The 19,863-nt window shown below is 35.0% G+C and overlaps 1 protein-coding gene across 1 annotated transcript in view; it reads right to left on the bottom strand.

Annotated features, from left to right (window-relative positions):
- TXNDC16 (thioredoxin domain containing 16) overlaps positions 1-19,863 on the bottom strand; it is a 75,353-nt gene that overhangs the window by 9,138 nt on the left and 46,352 nt on the right. The window contains exons 14-18 of the mRNA XM_045823680.1: positions 19,087-19,255; positions 18,608-18,744; positions 10,987-11,071; positions 8,924-9,062; positions 63-223 (exon numbers count right to left, since the gene is read on the bottom strand). Of these exons, the coding sequence (XP_045679636.1) occupies positions 63-223; positions 8,924-9,062; positions 10,987-11,071; positions 18,608-18,744; positions 19,087-19,255 (691 nt within the window). The remainder of the gene's footprint in view (positions 1-62; positions 224-8,923; positions 9,063-10,986; positions 11,072-18,607; positions 18,745-19,086; positions 19,256-19,863) is intronic.

A 19,863-nucleotide genomic window follows, 5' to 3' on the forward strand; every position in this document is an offset into this window, starting at 1 on the left:
AAAATATAATAATTATACTTTTTTTTTACCTTTTAAATATTAAAGGATAAAAATACACTTACAGATTTAACCAGCAAGGGATAACTGAATCCAGGTGTTTCTCTTTCACCACTGCCAATACTGCTTTCTGGTACAGAGGGTTTATGCTGTCATCACTGAATAAAATAAGTAATGGTTTCTGAAACCTTAAGTAAGTGGGAAGGTTTTCCACAGTGATTTCTGGCTGTTAAAAAAAAGAACAAGGGGAAGGATGATGCATAAAATAGAAAATAATTTTCAAACCACTCTTACAATTTTAGTTTTTAAAATACAATTCAAACATTCACCATTTAAGTGATTTGCTATTATGACTAATACCTATAAATTTCAAGAGCATTTTTTATTTAATCCCACTTTATCTTAACAAAGTTGTTTTCAAAACAAAACTACTAACACAATTTGAAAATAAATTAACTTAAAGGAGCATCCTATTTTACAAGGATGTAACATGTCAAATGATTTCTTATGCTAAAATCTGGACTGGAGCAGGCAATATACACATGACAATAAAACTTTTGTTACATTTTTCTCTAACATAAAATTTTTGAAAAAAATATGAACTGAGCTTTAAAGGTATAATCTTTTAACATTTATGATTACTTAAAAATAAGATCTTATTTTGTTTCAATATTATGGCTTTATAGCATAATTAAAATAATCAAAAAACATACCATAATAAAAAGCAGTCTCATTTATTTTAGGTTTAAAATAACAAAAAACTTGTAGGATGAAATATACCCTCTTATTCTTTATTAATTAAAAGAGAATAACCATTTTTATATACTTTTAAAGGACAATGTATCATTAATAAGAATTATCATTAATAATAATCAATAAGATGCTCTTATCATTAATAAGAACATCAAACAATGTTAACATATTTAGGATTAAGAATAGCAATGACTTAAAATATTAATGCTGTTACCATTTTTTATATTTAATTCCACATCTATTATTTCATCATCTGGATTCACCTGAGCTAGATTAAATCATCCTCTATCAGATAAATAATGACCTGCTGACAAATGAGGCAACCAATGAAGAGAAACTGACTTGCTAAAGTCAAACAGCTAACAGGAAGAACTGAAACAGCTAATAGGAAGAACTGAAATTAGTACCCAGGCACCCTGCTCATCACCCGCACATTTCATTTGATCACACTAGAAATCCAAATAAACAATTTTATTTTTTTGTGGTGCCAACCACTTCTGAATACAGTAATAATTCATCATCCTCAAACATCAAAATCTGGTATATGCTTTTTCCCTATTATGTTTTCAAAGGCACTTTCCTCTGCCAATTCTTTTTTTTCTTCAAATTCTTTCCCTTTCACACTCAAAATCCTTTTGCACACCTTCCCCTTCCATGACCCTAGTCTTAGATCCCTTCTTCTCCAAATTCCCCCATGCTGTCTGTGTGTTATCATCTTTAATCTTCTACATGAGTTATATGACCTTCCTAAAACTGCCAGATTTTATTAAGCTAACAGGCCTCACAATGAACAGATTCAAACATCAGGTGATATGAAGCCACAACTGTTCAAACATTTATTGAGAACTACAAAGTTCAAGATATTATGCTGGGTCTGAATAAAAAAGAAATAAGGCATTTTCCCTGCACTCCAAGAGTTCATACTTTAGAGAAGGTACACAAAACCACTGTAATGCAATAAAAAATTTAATGTATGACAACAAGGAAACCTAGTGGCTCAAAATTAAGCTAAAAAACAAGACAGGAAGGCTTGTGGATGCTTTTAGGAAGTGATATTTGATATGGACCTTGGATAAGAAATAAGATCTTGACAGAATGAGGCGTGTGCAAGAGCAGAGATAAGGAGCATCATGAGGACAGCCAGAGTGGTGCTCAGGCATATATATCTGGGGAATAGTGAGAATCAAGTATGTCAGACTTAGGTATGCAGAGACAAATGTAGCTGTCAGACCAGATGGGAGAATGACTGTATAGGTATGCTAGCTTCTGGGAATACTGAGATTTTCAATCAAATGAGTAAAATAGTTAGGCCTAGGCCTGTTTTGGAAGGATGAGTGACTCGAATATGAATTTATGAGAGACCAGTGACAGGCTCTGCTCTTTCCTATGTCTGTCAGGAAAGAAAAACAGAGTTCTGTGAGTTTGGAAGATTAGAAATTCAGATTTAGGAATCATCAGCTGGCATAATGATGGTAGAATTTAACTGTATAAATAACATTTCCCAAAGAATGAACACAACAAAGAAGAAAAGGTTGAGGAGGTATTTCTAGAGAGGCCAGGGGATTGAAGGAATATCTGGGGAAGACTGAATTACAGAAGGCAGAGGAAAAGAGAATTTTAAAAATAGCATAGTTAACAGTTTTCTATTTTTTCCTATCCCTCTCTACCCATCCCGTTGCTTTTTTTCCCCACAGTTAATAGTTTTGCTTGCTACTGAGAAGCTAAGGAGAAACAGAAAACATCGTTAAATGTGGTAATTGGAAGGTGACACTTAGCTCTTTGAGTATACAAGAGGCTATAATTGTATGGGTTCTAGTATTTTTTTTAATATATTTTATTGATTATGCTATTACAGTTGTCCCATTTTCCCCCCTTCACTCCCCTCCACCCTGTACACCCTCTCCCACCCATACCCCCCTTTAGTCATGTCCATGTGTCATAATTATAAGTTCTTTAGCTTCTGCATTTCCCATACTATTCTTACCCTCCCCCTATCTATTTTCAACCTACATTCTATGCTACTTATTCTCTGTACCTTTCCCCCGTCTCTCCTCCTCCCACTCTCCTGTTGCTAACTCTCCATGTGATCTCCATTTCTGTGGTTCTGTTCCTGTTCTAGTTGTTTGCTTAGTTTCTTTTCGTTTTGCTTTAGGTGTGGCTGTTAATAATTGTGAGTTTGCTGTCCTTTTATGATACATGTTTTTTATCTTCTTTTCTTAGATAAGTCCCTTTAACATTTCATAAAATAAGGGCTTGGTGATGATGAACTGCTTTAACTTGACCTTATCTGAGAAGCACTTTATCTGCCCTTCCATTCTAAATGAGAGCTTTGCTGGATAGAGCAATCTCGGATGTAGGTCCTTGTCTTTCATGACTTGGAATATTTCTTTCCTGCCCCTTCTTGCCTGTAAGGTCTCTTTTGAGAAATCAGCTGACAGTCTGATGGGAACTCCTTTGTAGGTTACTGTCCCCTTATCTCTTGCTGCTTCTAGGATTCTCTCCTTCATTTTTACCTTGGGTAATGTAATTATGATGTGCCTTGGTATGTTCCTCCTTGGGTCCAACTTCTTTGGGACTCTCTGAGCTTCCTGGATTTCCTGGAAGTCTATTTCCTTTGCCAGAATGGGGGAGTTCTCCTTTATTATTTGTTCAGATAACTTTTCCACTTGTTTCTCTTCCTCTTCCCCTTCTGGTACCCCTATAATTCAGATGTTGGAATGTTTAAAGATGTCCTGGAGGTTCCTAAGCTTCTCCTCGTTTTTTTGAAGTTTTATTTCTTCATGCTTTCCTGCTTGGTTGTTTCTTGCTTTCTTCTGGTTCACTCTATTGTTTTGAGTCCCAGTTTCCTTCCCTTCACTATTGGTTCTCTGAGCATCTTCCTTCATCTCTTTTATGGTAACCTGCATTTTTTCATCTAATTTGCACCCAAAATCAACCAATTCCATGAGCTTCCTGATCACCAGTGTTTTGAATTGTGCATCTGATAGATTGGCTATTTCGTGGTTGCTCAAAAGGATGAGTCCTGGGGGACTGATCTGTTCTTCTGTTGGAGACATGTCTCTCTCTTTTTTTTTTCGGTCTGGTCGCTCTTGTTACAGTGAGGGGCGGAGCCTTAGGTGTTCACCTGGGTGGGGCACCCCAGTCGCTAGATTGTGACGTTGTATGTGGGGGCAGGGGCGGGGGCAAACAATGGCGGTAGTTCCATTCTCCTGGGATCTCAGTCCCTTCTCTGGGATCCTGGGTTGTGCGCTCTGCCCTGGTCCACAATCGCCGCCTCACTGGGTCTGCCAGCTGCTGCTTGCGTACTCAGGGTCCACCGCTGCGCAGCAATCTTGCGTGTCCCGGAAGGCTTACAAGCTCCCGGTGACTTATGCGCCCAGTTCTCCCCGATCTCTGAGAGCCACGACCTGCACCCGCTCCTCCTCTCAGCCCCTCCTACCGGTCTGGAGGAACGGGTCTACTTCAACTTCTTGGCTGTCCGACTTCCATTCAGATAAATTCTCTATCAGTTCTGGGTGTTATTCTGGCTCCAAATTGTTGTTGTTCTAATCTTGGTTGTGCATGGAGAGACGGTGCGTCCACCTATGCCTCCATCTTGCCGGAAGTCTAGTATTCTTTTTTTAAATATGTTTTATTGATTATGCTATTACAATTGTCCCAATTTTTCCCCCTTTGCCCCTCTCTACCCAGCACTCTTCACTCCCTCTGGCAATCACCTCCTTAGTTCATGTCCATGGGTCTTACATACAAGTTCTTTGGCTATTCCATTTCCTATGCTGTTCTCAACACACCCCTGCCTATTCTATACCTACCAATTTGTACTTCTTAATCCCTGCACCTTTCCCCCATTCTCCTCTTTCCCCCTCCAAACTAATAACCCCCCAAATGGCCTCCATATCTATGATTCTGTTCCTGTTCTGGTTGTTCACTTAGTTGTTTTAGATTCAATTGTTGATAGTTGTGAATTTAATGCCATTATAATGTTCGTAGTTTTGATCTTCTTTTTCTTAAATAAGTCCCTTTAACATTTCATATAAAAATGGGTTGGTGATGATGAACCCCTTTAGCTTTACCTTGTCTGGGAAGCACTTTATCTGCTCTTAAACTCTAAATGATAACTTTGCTGGGTAGAGCAATCTTGGCTGTAGATCCCTGCCTTTCATGACTTTGAATATTTCTTGCTAATCCCTTCTTGCCAGCAAAATTTCTTCTGAGAAATCAGCTGACAGTCTCATGGGAACTCCCCTGTAGGTAACTAACTGCTTTTCTCTTGCTGCTTTTAAGATTCTCTCTTCATCTTTAACCGTTGGCATTTTAATTATGATGTGTCTTAGAGTAGTGTCTCTTTGCATCCATCTTGTTTGGGTCTCTCTGTGCTTCCAGCACTTGTATGTCTTTTTTCCTTCACCAAATTAGGGTAGTTTTCTTTACTTTTTCCAATAAGTTTTCAAATTATTGCTCTTTCTCTTCTACTTCTGTCACCCCTATGATTCAAATGTTGGTATATCTGAAGTTGTCCCAGAGGCTCCTTAGCCTATTCTCATTTTTTGGATTCTTTTTTCTTCTTGCTGTTCTGATTAAATGTTTTTTGTTTCTTCCTTACATTCCAAATCATTGGTTTGATTCTCGACTTTATGCATTCCACTGTTAGTACTGTAAATTTTTATTTCACTTAGTGTAAACTTCACTTCTGCCTAGGTCTTTTTTATGCTGTTTAAGTACACACTGAGTTCCTTAAGCATCCTAATGACCAGTGTTTTGAACTCTGCATCTGATAGATTACTTATCTCCTTTTTGTTTAGTTCTTTTTCTGGAGTTTTGTTCTGTTCTTTCATTTGGGCCATATGTCTTTATCTCCTCATTTTGATAGGCCCGCTTGTCTGTTTCTACATATTAGGTAAGGCTGCTTTGACTCCCTGTCTCAGTAGCTTGGCCTATTGCAAAAAGTGCACTGTTAAATTGGATAGGATGGAGCCTTGGGTAATTGCCTAAGTGGGGCCACCTGTGTGAACCAGGTTGCTAAAGTCTCTGATATGGCATTGCTACTCTGTGACTTTGTGGGAGGGCTCAGAAAATGGACAATGGTCACTGCGTGGTCTCTGGAGTTTTGTCTGTGAGGAATCTATTCCCCAGCACTCAGCCCAATCCTGGACACTTTAGATTCTCCCCATATGCCACTGGCACCCTTCCCACTGCTACCCCAGTGCTGGAGTCCAGAGGGAGTGAGTCTGCATAAGTCCCAAGTCCTTTGTAGGCCCTTTAAGAGCAGAAGCCTGAGAATCCCGCAGTTTCTCCCACCATCCCAACCCCTATTGGTTTTTACTGCCAGAAGTTATGGGGACTTATCTTCCTGGTATTGTAACCCTGGGCTAGGTGGTTTTGTATGGGGCTAGAATCCTTCATTCCTGAGGTATCCCTCCTGAGTTTTATCTACCACATGTGGGTGTGGGACCTCACATTCTGCATCTCCGCCCCTCCTACCCATCTGGATGAATGTGACTTCTTTAATTCCTTGGTTGTCGGGCTTCCGTACAGCTTGATTTTTTTATGATTCTGGGTGATAGCTGTTTTATAGGTAAGTTGTAATTTTTGCTGTGGTTGTGTGAGGACATGAGTTGTGTTTAACTATGCCTCCATCTTGACTGGAAGTCTGTGGTATTCTTATTCGTAGTAAAAGCATATCAAAGGAACTCAATGTATTGGAGAAATGTACCAAACATATTTCCTAATAACTAGTTCTAAGTGTGACCACCTGGGATATATCACTGCTTATATAGTTATCATGTATTTTATTTGGGGGCATTATTTACTTGGGTTAATTTTCATCAGGTTCACTAAAATAAGAATTTGCTGCCATATAAAAAATATTTACCCTTCGGTTATCCACTCTTTCCTATTCAGATAAAGGAACCAGAGTCTTTCTAGTACCTCAGTGCAGCCCAAAAGATGAGCTTACTTCTTGCTAGTTGTTGCAGTCACTACATGCTTCAGACTTAAACCTCCAACACAGAGAAACTTTAGGAAATTTAACAACCACTTGAGGGTTTTTCAATTTAGGGAAAGGTCATAAACTAAAAACAAAATAATTTTTATTATAGCTTTTTAAGTGTTTAGTAGTACACTGCAAACCAAAACATTGTACTGAAACACTGTCACAATGCTTATCATGTTTGCCTAAACTATAAACAGATTTTGAGAGTTAAGTTTGCCCCAAGTTTCTCAGCCTTAACGATGATAATCTTAAATAAAAAAAGCCCTGGCTAGCGTAGCTCAGTGGATTGAGTGCAGGCTGCGAACCAAAGCATCGCAGGTTCGATTCCCAGTCAGGGCACGTGCCTGGGTTGCAGGCCATGGCCCCCAGCAACCACACACTGATGTTTCTCTCTCTCTCCCTTTCTCCCTCCCTTCCCTCACTACAAATAAATAAAATCTTAAAAAAAAAGAAAAAAAAAGATACTCATTTTTATCTATCAGTTAGGCAAAAAGAGCAAAATGATATGAATCTTCTGTTGGGCAAAACAGTAATAAGTATCAGAAGCCTTAAAAAATGTGCCTATCCTTTGGAATAGCAATTCAAATTCTACGAATTCACCATAAGTATGTAATCATGGAAACACCTAAACATTATCTATAAGGACAATCCCTGAGTAAAACAATAAATTAAAGACAATGTAAATATTCCTCAATAGAAAACTATTAAATAAATTATGTTTTTTAATATGACAGAATATTAAAAAAACAATATGCCTGCCTTGGCTGGTGTGGCTCAGTGGATTGAGTGTCAGCCCGCGAAGTGAAAGGTCACCAGTTCAATTCCCAGTCAGGGCACATGCCTGGGTGGCAGGCCAGGTCCCCAGTTGGGGGCATGTGAGAGGCAACCAACTAATATATCACTCACACATTGATCTTTCTCTCCTTCTCTTTCTCCTTCCCTTACCCGCTCTCTAAAAATAAATAAATAAATAAATAAAATCTTTAAAAATATAAAAATTAAAAAACAATGTGCCTATCTTTACTTCTTGATTAAAATATCCCTTAATATATAAAAAGGCAAACACACACACACACATATATATATATACATGGAATTTTTTTAAGTTTGGGATAATATATCCCCAAATTTAAATTTGGTTAAAGAGATTGATTCTGATTTTCTTCTTTATAGCTTTCTATATTATCTGGAAAAAAATAGTTAAAGGCTTATAATAATCCCCAAAATATTATATGATGTATTTGCTAAAGAAATATTTAATAACATGTTATTAAACACAAAACTGTAACATTAGTAAATAATTTAGAAAACTACATCCTGAAAATATTAATAATTTAACTACTATAATGTTTAACTTTAATTGGAGGAGAGCAGTGAGGAACAGAACTAAGGTGACAAAAAGATTTAATAATTAAAACTACAGTCATTTATTTGAGCCTAAAATGTAATGTTATTTAGATCATCAAGACAACTAAAAACAAGATATCTATTCAGTATGTATACCTGATAAAAGTGTACCTTATGTTAATTTATAATTGGAGAAAAGCATAAACTTATAATAATTTAGTTACATTTAATATAAATTTAAAACAAGTGAAATCAAGAAATGCAGATTACATCTTGCACCCCTGAATCCACTATTATGCAAAGCATTGAAAAAGGCCTTTTTTCATAACTCAGTATTTCGATCTAAAACTGAATAAATAATAAAAACATTAGTTGAATGTTTACCAGGGGCCAAACACTGAACAGAAATCTCATTCCTTACAATAACACTCTGCAGTGCTACTATCACCTACATTTTACACATGCGAAAAGTGAGACGGCAAGAAGTTAACACACTGCTGGTAAGGAATCAAGCAAGGATCTGAAGCTGAGCAGACTGACTCCATGTGCTTTATATCAAGTTTTAACCTAGATTAAGTACTTCAGCTGGCCACCAGCCGCACTGGTCTCAGCAATAAAAATAATCCAAAGACATGTAAATTTTTGGCAGCAGACTAGAGAAGCTTTATGCATAATGACTAAATAATAAAACAGAGCAACCCAATGAATCTTCAGCTCACAAACACCATGCCCTATGCCGACAAAAGCTGGAAAACCACAGATTAAAATAAACTACCTTCAACTGATCTAGATATCCTTATTTCAAATAACATCCTTATTATAAAATATACTCACAAATGTTTCCAGTAATGCATTTGTTATTATTTGAACCATTTCTTGCGCATGGGTGTTAGCTAATGGAATGTTCTCGACTTTGCCTTCTTTGTGTCTGGCAAGCAGCAGGGCTGGAAGAGTTGCAGTATATTTATTTGACCTATGGAGAAATATATATTTAAAAATTTCAACTGAACTATAGTAAGTCAACAAAAACAAACAATGAGGCCAAGGGGCCACATGAAAGGCAGCAAATGGGAAGCCCTATATTATCAAGGAAAAAATGAACTCAATTTACATACAAATCTATCTTCTGTAGCCTTGACGACCTAGATTAAAAGAAAGAAACAGATAACAATCTACCCAGATTTTTTTCTAGACAATTTACCCACCAAGATAATGTCTAAATAGGATTAGGAACACAGTGAATAGTTCTCAGCTTTCTGAACTATTCACCATGTGCTGAGCAAGGAGATGGGCATTTATTAGAAATCTACTATTTGCAGGCGCTATGCCAAGTGCTTTTAGTTTACATTTTCATTTAACCCTCAGAACAGCCCTATAAAGTAGCCACTACCACCTTCATCTTACAGAAGAGGAAACCAGGACTCAGAGAGTGATAAATAGCTGAGAGAGAATTCAAACTGAGGTACTCCAGATGCAGTCTGTGCTTTCTCCACTGAAACAGAACTCAAACCTGCTCCCTCCAGCCACTACTTTTGCTAATTAAACCTAAAAGAAAAATCACTAAATTAAACAGGAAAAAATGCTTCGTGTGAAATTACCAATGATATAGTCACTTTCATATCGTGTAAAAACTTAAACTTAATTCATGTTAGAACAAAGTACAGACAATATCACAATATAAGTACTGGCAGAGAGGACCGTCTTCAGATCACCTGCAAATCCCTGTTGTTTGATCAGTGGGTTATAAACAAAACATACCCTGAAAATGACTCATCTTGCTTTTTGGACCATAAATGCACAAAGAAAGCAGAGGAGACAGTGGGTGACTGTATATGTGTCAGGTGAACAGGTCTCATATTCCCTAAAGATCTGGTGTTCAGTACTTTTAAAAAAGTACTGATTTCATGGATAGAACAGGAGCTTGATCATCAAGAGCATATGTCACCAGTGTTCAGCATAAAAAACTTAAGTTCAGAAATCACAATTAGAAATATCACAGTCAGAAGTTAAGAAAGGCCCTGGCTGGCGTAGCTCAGTGGATTGAGCGCGGGCTGGGAACCAAAGTGTCACAGGTTCAATTCCCAGCCAGGGTACATTCCTGGATTGCAGGCCATAACCCCCAGCAACCGCACATTGATGTCTCTCTCTCTATCTCCCTCCCTTCCCTCTCCAAAAATAAATAAATAAAATCTTTTAAAAAATTTTTTAAAAATAAGGCCTAAAAGACAAATCAATATTAGCTTAAAAAAAAAGAAGTTAAGAAAGATAAACCACTGGGCTTAACAACTTTACGTGCACCTGCAAATGAGCCATTATGCAGAATGTGATCAACCCCAAATTTTCAGTTCAGTCCTTCATTCTGCAGCAGCTGATATATTTGGTAGTTCACAGGAGCCCCAAATTCTACAAATAGAGCAACTTAAGTGGCTTTAAAAAGCCACTATTAAAGTATGTTAACAGTAATTTAAAATTAGGTAGAACTATCAGGTATAGTTGCATAAATTAAAACTCTGAGAGAAATCTGGAAAAACTTTGATTTTTATAAATTTCTTGGTGGCAAATCAAAACCCAGGCACCCAAGAAGTAAAATCCTCCCCCCTAAAAAAAAATATGACAACTCCAAAGAATCAAAATTGCAGGTAATTGAACCCAAAGAGAAAAGTTTTTTATAGGAAGATGAAATAATATGAATCCAAGTATGCCCCTTTGGGGGAGCTAGCCTGAAGTAAAAGAATATCTAAAAATTCTAAATAGCCAGGTAGTACTTCCCATATCTCCCTAGAAGAAAATTAAAAACTGCTGTGCTGCTGCACTATCTTCTTCAACTGTGTAAAAACAAGCAATGTATAATTTTGCAAGCTTCTTCCTCCCTAAAATTAGAACAACAATAAACTTACAGTATCGAAACATCTTCTCCAGAATAAATTCCAGTGATAACATATCCTTTAAGCAATTTTCCTGCTTCAGTGAAACGTTCTTTTGCTAAAAATACACAGACAAGACAAAAAATGAAACCTTTAAAATTATGTGTGCTATTCAACTGATGAGCAGGTTTATAAATGACAGTAATTTGTTATTCATTAATTATGAAGACAAATATTTGAGTGCAGACCTTATATAACTTAGTAGTTCTAAAATAAATCTGTACTGTTTTTATGACATTTGATTACAGAAATGTAAATTGATGCAATGCAACTATGGTTCTCTAAACAAATGTACTCTAAATTTATAAGATTTATAGCATTCTAATCATACAGATTTACTGGGTAAATTTTTTTTGCTTTTTTCAATATATTCCTAAGGCAGAGTAAATGAAGACAACTACCCTACACGTAGCCTGGAAAGAGAAGGAAATAGACACATTATAACTATACAATTTAAAAGAACCTATTTGCATAAACAACAATAGAAGACTGGAAATTGTAGTCAGGTTTCTACAGTTAGGAGAGATTTGTATCTTTTTTAAATTTCCTGTATTTTCTGTAATCTTTGTTATTTTAAAATCTTGATTGATTTGTTTTTTCTTATTTGTTAGGCTACATTCAAAATTAATGCTATTATGTCTATAGATTTCTGAATACATTTTCATAAATAATAGCATATTCTGGATCATGTTAATGAGTATCTGATAACTAAGAAGCAAATATGAATTAAAAAGTTGTAAACTAATGAGAAAAGAGCAGAGGTAGACTTATATAAGTGACATATTCTTTCCAAAAGGAGGCCAAATGACAGCTCAGCTTGCTGCTATCATTTGGTTCAGAGTAGTTCAAATACAAAACAACGATGAAATATTTGAGTCATAAAGCACCTAGCAAGTTGGGTATGCTGAACTCAAAAGATCTTTACCTTAGCATACAATAGTATAATCAGGATGTAAGCATCAAAACTGTTAACATCAGGTAACCACAAGATTATTTTCTTTAAAAAAGGATGCATACTTTCCACAAGATTTAGAAACATTGTCTTATAGGAAAGCAAAGTTACTAGAGCAGCACAGTCAGCCAATAGGCAGCACTGAGAGCCCACTTATAATCACAATTTTAACAAGGAACTAATAATCCATTAAAATATTTTCTCCAACCTGTACTACACCAAGTAGAAAAGCTTCATAAGAAAATTAAGCAACTAGAAAGGACTATACTTTCATTCTAAGAGAAAACAAGAATGAATTCTGGTCATTAATTGATCATTACCTAAAGCAATGATATAATAGAACTGTTTCAGTTTTTTCTTTTCTTTTTTGAAAAGTAACACTGGGAAATTATACTAATGTTCCCAGTAATTTCTACATACAGAAGCCTCTCTGCTCATGAATATGTTTCTTGAAAGGTTCCTCATGAATTCATTTCTTCATAAATCTTAAGTTTCTTGTTTGATTGGAGCAATTAAGAATATAGACCTCAGCTATATATCCATTTCCACAAGTCAGAGTGTAAATTTTCCTCTGAATGTTTAAAATCAGGCATATTCTCCTCCCTGGTGAAAACTGCATATATGTCAGAGTACATGGCAACTCCAAATATAAGGAATAAATGTTTAAATAAATAAAACATTTTAACTACTATAAATATATTTGAGATGTAATATTGTGGTGAACTACAATATTTACTTGTTTAACTGTAAACACATTTTAACTGCATAAAATAAATAATTTAGCAATATGGCTTTTTTCCACTGTTATACTTACTGAACAGTTATATTTATACACACACACACACACACACACACACACACACATATATTTTAACTCTGTCAGCAAGAGTTGAGAAGAACACTCCAGTAAGTAAAAGCACTTCTAACTGCTAGATTTTGATTTCTAAATTCAGTATTCCTCTAACAGGAACCTGGACTCCTTGGAGAAATGGCTGATTCCAGAAATGGGGCTGGGAACATCTTGTGCCAAAAGGACATATTCAAAACACGATGGAAACATGCCAGAAAGGCATGAGTCAGATTGAAGCTCCCACTGACCAAATTTGAGCAAACTAATGATAGTAAATGGTTATAAACCATTGAATAAAATAACTCAGGTGCCCACACTGATAAATGAGACAGGAAAGGTCTTACAGCTAATAAATATAAAAAGAATAATGGAGTTAGAAATTTTCCACTTGGGAACCATCATAGTAATAGCTCTTTCAATCCTGAAACTGAAGTGCAAAATTATAATGAGAAATAGGACATTTACAGAGTTTTAAATTATATCCCCATAATAAGATACTTATTATTTACAAAGAAAAAAATAGCAACTTTCCAGTAGAGGGACCCGGCAAGAGAAAAATTTCGCCCTCATGGAATTCACATTATTTTAGTCTTCAAATCATTAGAATCTACATAAACAACAAATTAATATCTGATACAAAATTAGGGCTCAGAAAATGTCAGTAGTTAACTTTTATATGTTAAAAAGAAGAAGAAGAAAAGGAATGAATACCTGACAGAAAAGACTGGAAATAATCAATCCAGTGAAATAATAACAAAGCATCACATCCAGATCACATCATTCTGGCACACCAGAACTACTTGTATATAATTTAATAATATACTTTTGACTTTTTTGAAATATAATTACATATAAATTATCATCATCATTTTATAGAAATGCAATCAAGTACACTGTTCCTTATAGTGATTTTATGTGTGTGTATGTGTGTGTGTGTGTAAACGAAAAATTCCTCTCAGCATTTACAATCAAGAAAAAGTTTTCTCTATGGATGAGTCAACATCTTAACTTGAGAAAATGGCAAAACTTTCACTTTATTGTTTCTGGTTGCTACCAGATTGTTGAAGACTAAGTTTTATGATCAACTGCAGTGTTTTCTTAGATGTTCTACACAATTATCCCCTGCACTTTTATTGCTTAACTCTTATGCTTTTAATTATTTTATTGTATTTGTGCTTTTTACTATCTGAAGACTAACTCTTTTTGGAAAGAGGCCCAATGGAAGTAATAAATGAGAACTTCCAAGCACCAGGCACCTGAGGTAGACAGGAGACTAAGTCAACAGTGGGGGCAAAAACATTAGAAAGGGAAAAACAAAGGAGTAAAACACAGACTCATTCATTTCACAATTTTTCATAAAGAAAACACAAACTACAAACTATGCCCTCTAGGATTTTGCTTTCAACATGGTAAGCCACAATGCACACATTAACATTCTTGTCATTTCTTTGTAGTAAGCTCTTTTGGCTTTTAATTTAAAAGAATTTGAAGACAAACTGGAGGGGAGTAAGTAAGTACTAGACAGACGTACACAAGGCAAAATGTAGTAAGTAAGTAATAGTATCATATACAGATATAATGCTAAACATGGGAATCCTCTTCCCATACAAATATCCTTAAAAGATTTCCTTCAGAATTTGGAATACATTTTAAGTGAAGGAGAAATAAGAAGGGGGAAGATTCACTAAATAAATGGTAGATGTATGTGAGGAAAACACTAAGGCTAAGGATTTCATGACCCAGTCAGGAGGCCATCCATATGCAAAGACAAGAGAATAACATTCTAAGCAGTACTATGGGTCAGAAAAAACTCTCTATGTGTATGTAGGTACCACTCTTTCTTTTAAAGTTACTGAAAAGCCCTGGCCAAATAGCTCAGTTGGTTAGAGAGTCATCCCCATGCGCCAAGGTTGCAAGTTTGATCCCCAGTGAGGACATGTACAAGAATCAACCAACGAGTGCAGAAATAAGTAGAACAACAGACTGATGTTTCTGTTTCTATTTCTCTTTCCCTCTCTCCCTGTCCCTCTAAACAAACAAACAAACAAACAAATAACCCTAACTGGTGTGGCTCAGTTGAAGCTTCATCCCATAGACTAAAAGGTTATGGGCTTGATTCCTGGTCAGGGCACATATCCAGGTTGCAGGTTTGATCCCCCATTAGGGTATGTACAAGAAGGCAACCAATCAATGTTTCTCTCTCACATCGATCTCTCTCCTCTCTGCCTCTTTCTCTCTCTTCCTCCCCTTCCAAGTACTGCCCCCAACCAAAAGCAATGAAAAAATAAAAGTCCTTGGGTGAGAATAAAAAATATTTTTTAATAAATAAAATTACTGAAAGGCACATTCCTATGAAGCAAGAATGGAATAAAGAGTAAGAGTCTAAGAACAGAGAATTTGGGATATTAAAAGAACACTATAGTATGAGGCTATAAATAAAACTCTAATTAGTTGATATAAGCACTGTATCAAAGCTGAATGCAAAAATGTTAATTTAAGATGCATCCAAAATAAGATAAATTAATTGATGGATGGAAGGATGGATAGATAAAAGGTATATGTTAAAGCAAGTATAGTTAAATACTAATGGTAAAGTCTAGATGACCAAGGTATATTGGAGTTTACTGTAAAATTCTTTCAACTTCGTATATGTTGGCAAAATTTCATAATAGTATGTTGGGGGAAAATAGTTCTAAAAAGAGTAATATATAAAGAAACAAAAATTCATCAATAATGATAATCTGAGCCTATAATATGAGCATAGAGGCTGATATAGAGAAAAAGACCACAGAAGAAATTAAAAGCATCCTCATCTTCCGTTAGAGGGACTCAAAATCATTGAAATGGTCTTTAATTGTATAGATTCCAATAGGTTTTGTTTGTTTTTTCAAAAAACATCTTTATCTTTAGCCTTGGGGAATATAAAACCAAAGAGGCATACAGAATATAGAAAAATAAATAAATAAAAACTAACTAAAGAAATATCACTAAAGCATAAAACAGGTATCCAAATAAGTGTAGACAATACATATAAATGGCTAAAGTTCACCTGAAAGAGTTTATAGGCAAAAAATACATATAAAAAGATAAATAAAAGACTTTACCCAATCATATATTTTAAAACTAAGTTCAACATGTATTATAAAACTGATATTGAGTATCAATAGGTAAAGTGAACAAAATAGAAAACATTTGAACAGAGATATACACATACATACAGATGTGGATTTAATATGGTAACAGTGGGATCACAAAAAGTGATGGTGGAATCAAAAAAAGCAGAAAAAAAGAACAATTGTTAACTATTTAGACAAAAATTAAGTTGGACCCTAACCTCATACCATGCATGAAAAGATCTAAATAGTTAAATACTTTTGGAAAGGAAAAAGAAATCAAAAGACACAATCAACATAGTGAAAAGGCAGCCTATGAAATAGGAGAAAAATATCTGCAAGTCATATGATAAGAAAATAATAAACAATATATAAAGAACTCCTGCAACTCAACAACCACCACCCAGTTAAAGCTAGGCATAGGACTTGAATAGACATTTCTCTAAAGAAGATATACAAATGGCCAACATGCACGTGAAAAGATGCTTAACATCACTAATCATCACACAGTTAGGGAAATGCGTATCAAAACCACAATGAGTCATCACCTCAAACCCATTAGGATGGCTACTATTAAAAACAAAAACAGAAAATAACAAGTGCAGGTGAGCATGTGGAGAAACTAGAACCTTTCTATACTGTTGGTAGGAATATAAAATGGTATAGCCACTATGGAAAACAGCATGGTAGTTCCTCAAAAAATTAAAAATAGAATTATAATATGTTCCAGAAATTCTACTTATGGATATATATACAAAAGAACTGAAAGCAGGCTCCTGAAGAGATATTTATACATCCATGTTCAGAGCAGCATTATCCATAATACCAAGAGGTGGAAACAACCAAATGTCTATCGACAGATGAATGGATAAATAAAATGTGTTATATCCATACAGCAGAATATTTTTCAGCCTTGAAAGGAAGGAAATGCTGACAACAGATATGCTGACAACATGCTGCAACACAGATAAACTTTAAAGACATTATACTTGGTAAAATACACCAATCAGAAAAGATAAATATGAGGGGGGACCCATGAAAATCTAGAATTTACTTATAAAAAATTGTGTATTTATTCTTACATGTTTAAACTTCAGTCACCTTCAAAGTACTCTCCATTTGATGCAATACACCTATCAACACATTTTTTTCAACTGCTCAAAACAGTTTTTGAATTCACTGATTCTGATGTCTTTTCATGCTTCTTTCATTTTTAGTTTCACCCCTTCCACATTGGCAAAAACATTTCCCTTTGAGGATTTTTTTTTCATCAAAACTTGCTTGGGGCAATTGAGTGAATAGGGAGGGTGGGGCATGGGGGTCATGCCATTTTTGGTCAAAAACTGTTGAACACTCAGTGCGGTGTGGGCAGGTATGCTTGTAAATCACCCATCATGAAATGGGCAAACACATAGAAAGAGGCTACAAAAAATTCCCTGAAGCTGAATTCAACTTCTCACAACAATGCCAATTGGTACACTGATACAGATGGATTTCTAAAACACCCACTTAGCAGGAGAACCCTATATACTATAAGGGCTCACCCTCCAGAAGATAATTCCAGTTTTTTGGGGTCCTCCCTTATACTGTATGATTCCACTTATATGAGGCTCCTAGAGTAGTCGAATTCATAGAGACAGAAAGTAGAATAGCAGTTGTCAGAGGCTAGCAAAAATGTTCAGTCGTTCAACAGGTATAGTTTCAGTTTTGCAAGATGAAAAAGTTCTAGAGATTAGTTGCACAACAATGTAAATATATTTAACACTAGCTACCTATACACTTAAAAGTGGTTAAGATGATAAATTTTATGTGTATTTTATCATGGTTTTTAAAAAAATGTTCAAAGCAAAAACACTATATAAATTACAGTAGGAAAATATAAATTAAGCAAGAAGAAAATACAGGTGAATATTAATTGATAATGATAATAGAGGATTTCTATAGAGCTAAAAGCAACGGAAGAAATCTCAAAATCAATACATTTGAAAACAATTTTAAACTGCTACATGTAAAATTATTATTAAGCAAAGCCAAAAAGCAAACTAGAGCAAAATAACTGAAAAAAATGACAAAAGCTTAATATCCTTAATACGTAAAAATCTCATAGTAATTCACAGTAATAGAGAAGCAGTAAAACCCCATTTTAAAAAATGAATAATACATACAGTTTATAGAAGACAAAGTGATTCCCCTACTGGGAATCTATATCCATTAAACAGTCTAAAATCCTCACAAAAACGCATAAATAAGAATATTGTTTACATACAGCAAAAATAAAAAAGAAAACAACAAATATTATTGTTAGTAGATAGTTAAATACATTATAGTATATTCAGCCATGATGTTTCTGAAGAATATTACTTACATGAAAAAATGTACCCATGTAATTCTAAATAAAAACAGCAAGAATCTAACTTGGATACATATACTAGCCCAATTTCATTAAAACATATGTAAATATGCAATACATAGGCATATAGAGAAAGAGGGAACAAATTACATTAAAATTCAACAACTCTAATTAGATTATAGATTTTTATTTATTCAAATTTCTGCATTTTCAAAACCTTCTATAATTTGAGTTCTCTGTCATTTAAAAAGACAGTAACTCTTTTTTAAAAACTAGCAAATGAGTTTTTAACTATGTATTATATAATTTAAAATTTCAATTCTACTTACCTGTTGTCGTGGTTGGACTAAATAGTCCCAGTGCTGACACACTAGAATAGATGATCAGGTCTTTATACAACTCCCCACTTAAATATTCTTCTGCTTCTTGTATAGATGTTATGTTCACTGGACATGAAATCCTGTTGCTAGATTAATACATAGTTATATTGAAAATTAATTTTTTAAAATACTTTTCAGCTTGTAAAATGATAAAAATACTGACCTTAGAAAAAAGACCATATGCCCAAGATAAACTTCCAACCAAATAAAAAAAATACTATTCTAAACAAGCAAAAATGTCACCCTCATTAAACAAAATTTCTATCTCTCCAAAGTGATGGAATATGGATGAGCTCTACCACAGCTCATCCTGAGATTCCAATTCTAGTATCCTTCCTAACCCATTCAAAGTGTGTCAACAACATATGGTAATTAGAAGTCTTACAGACCTAAACATGTAAAATCTTAGGGTGAAGCTGAATACTTACAGCTGGATAAATTTTAGGAGCTCTTCAGTTCCTAACATACCACCATAAGATACTGGGTTTTCACCTTCCTTGTACATCTTTACAACAGGAAATTCAGTCACATTTTGTTTATTACATGTATCAGGCCAATCTGCACAGTTTATTCTAGTAAGCAGCATAGTGGATGCACCTAAGTAGAAGGAAAAACACACATTTTATAAATATTAATGTAGAAAACTCAGTTGAAAATTCTCAATATTTTTATATCTCATTCTTTTTTTAACCTCTCAGCAGCAGGAAACAGTGCTGTGGAACTCTCTTTGCTTGACTTTTGCAACACCTTCCCCTACTGGCTTTCCCCTCACCTCTCCTGCTGCTCCTTTTTGTTCCTTTGGCAGTTGAGGTGGGATTCCACAAGGATCAGTTTATGCTGCTTTCTCTACTTACTTTACACTCTCGTCTTAGACAATCTCAAAAATCATCGCCTATCTAATGAATCTTAAATTTTTATCTTTGGCCCATGCTTCTCCTGAAAGCTCCAGACCCATGTATTCTTATTGACACATTTATTTCCATTTGAAAGGAAACATCCTCAAACTCAGTATGTCTAAAACTAAACATGGTTTCCTTGCTGAATATATTGGTGAACACTGCCATTCTTGCACAACTCAGAAAACACAGTATCATCTTCCATGCCTCCCCTTCCTAACTTCCCCATGTCTAATCAAATCAATCTGCTATCCTGTCAATTTTACCAACTACATTTTAAATATCTATTTTTTTTCTGTCCATTCCTCT

Source organism: Phyllostomus hastatus, unplaced genomic scaffold, assembly GCF_019186645.2.
Source record: "Phyllostomus hastatus isolate PE091 unplaced genomic scaffold, TTU_PhHast_1.1 phas_scaffold_501, whole genome shotgun sequence".
NCBI lineage: Eukaryota > Metazoa > Chordata > Mammalia > Chiroptera > Phyllostomidae > Phyllostomus > Phyllostomus hastatus.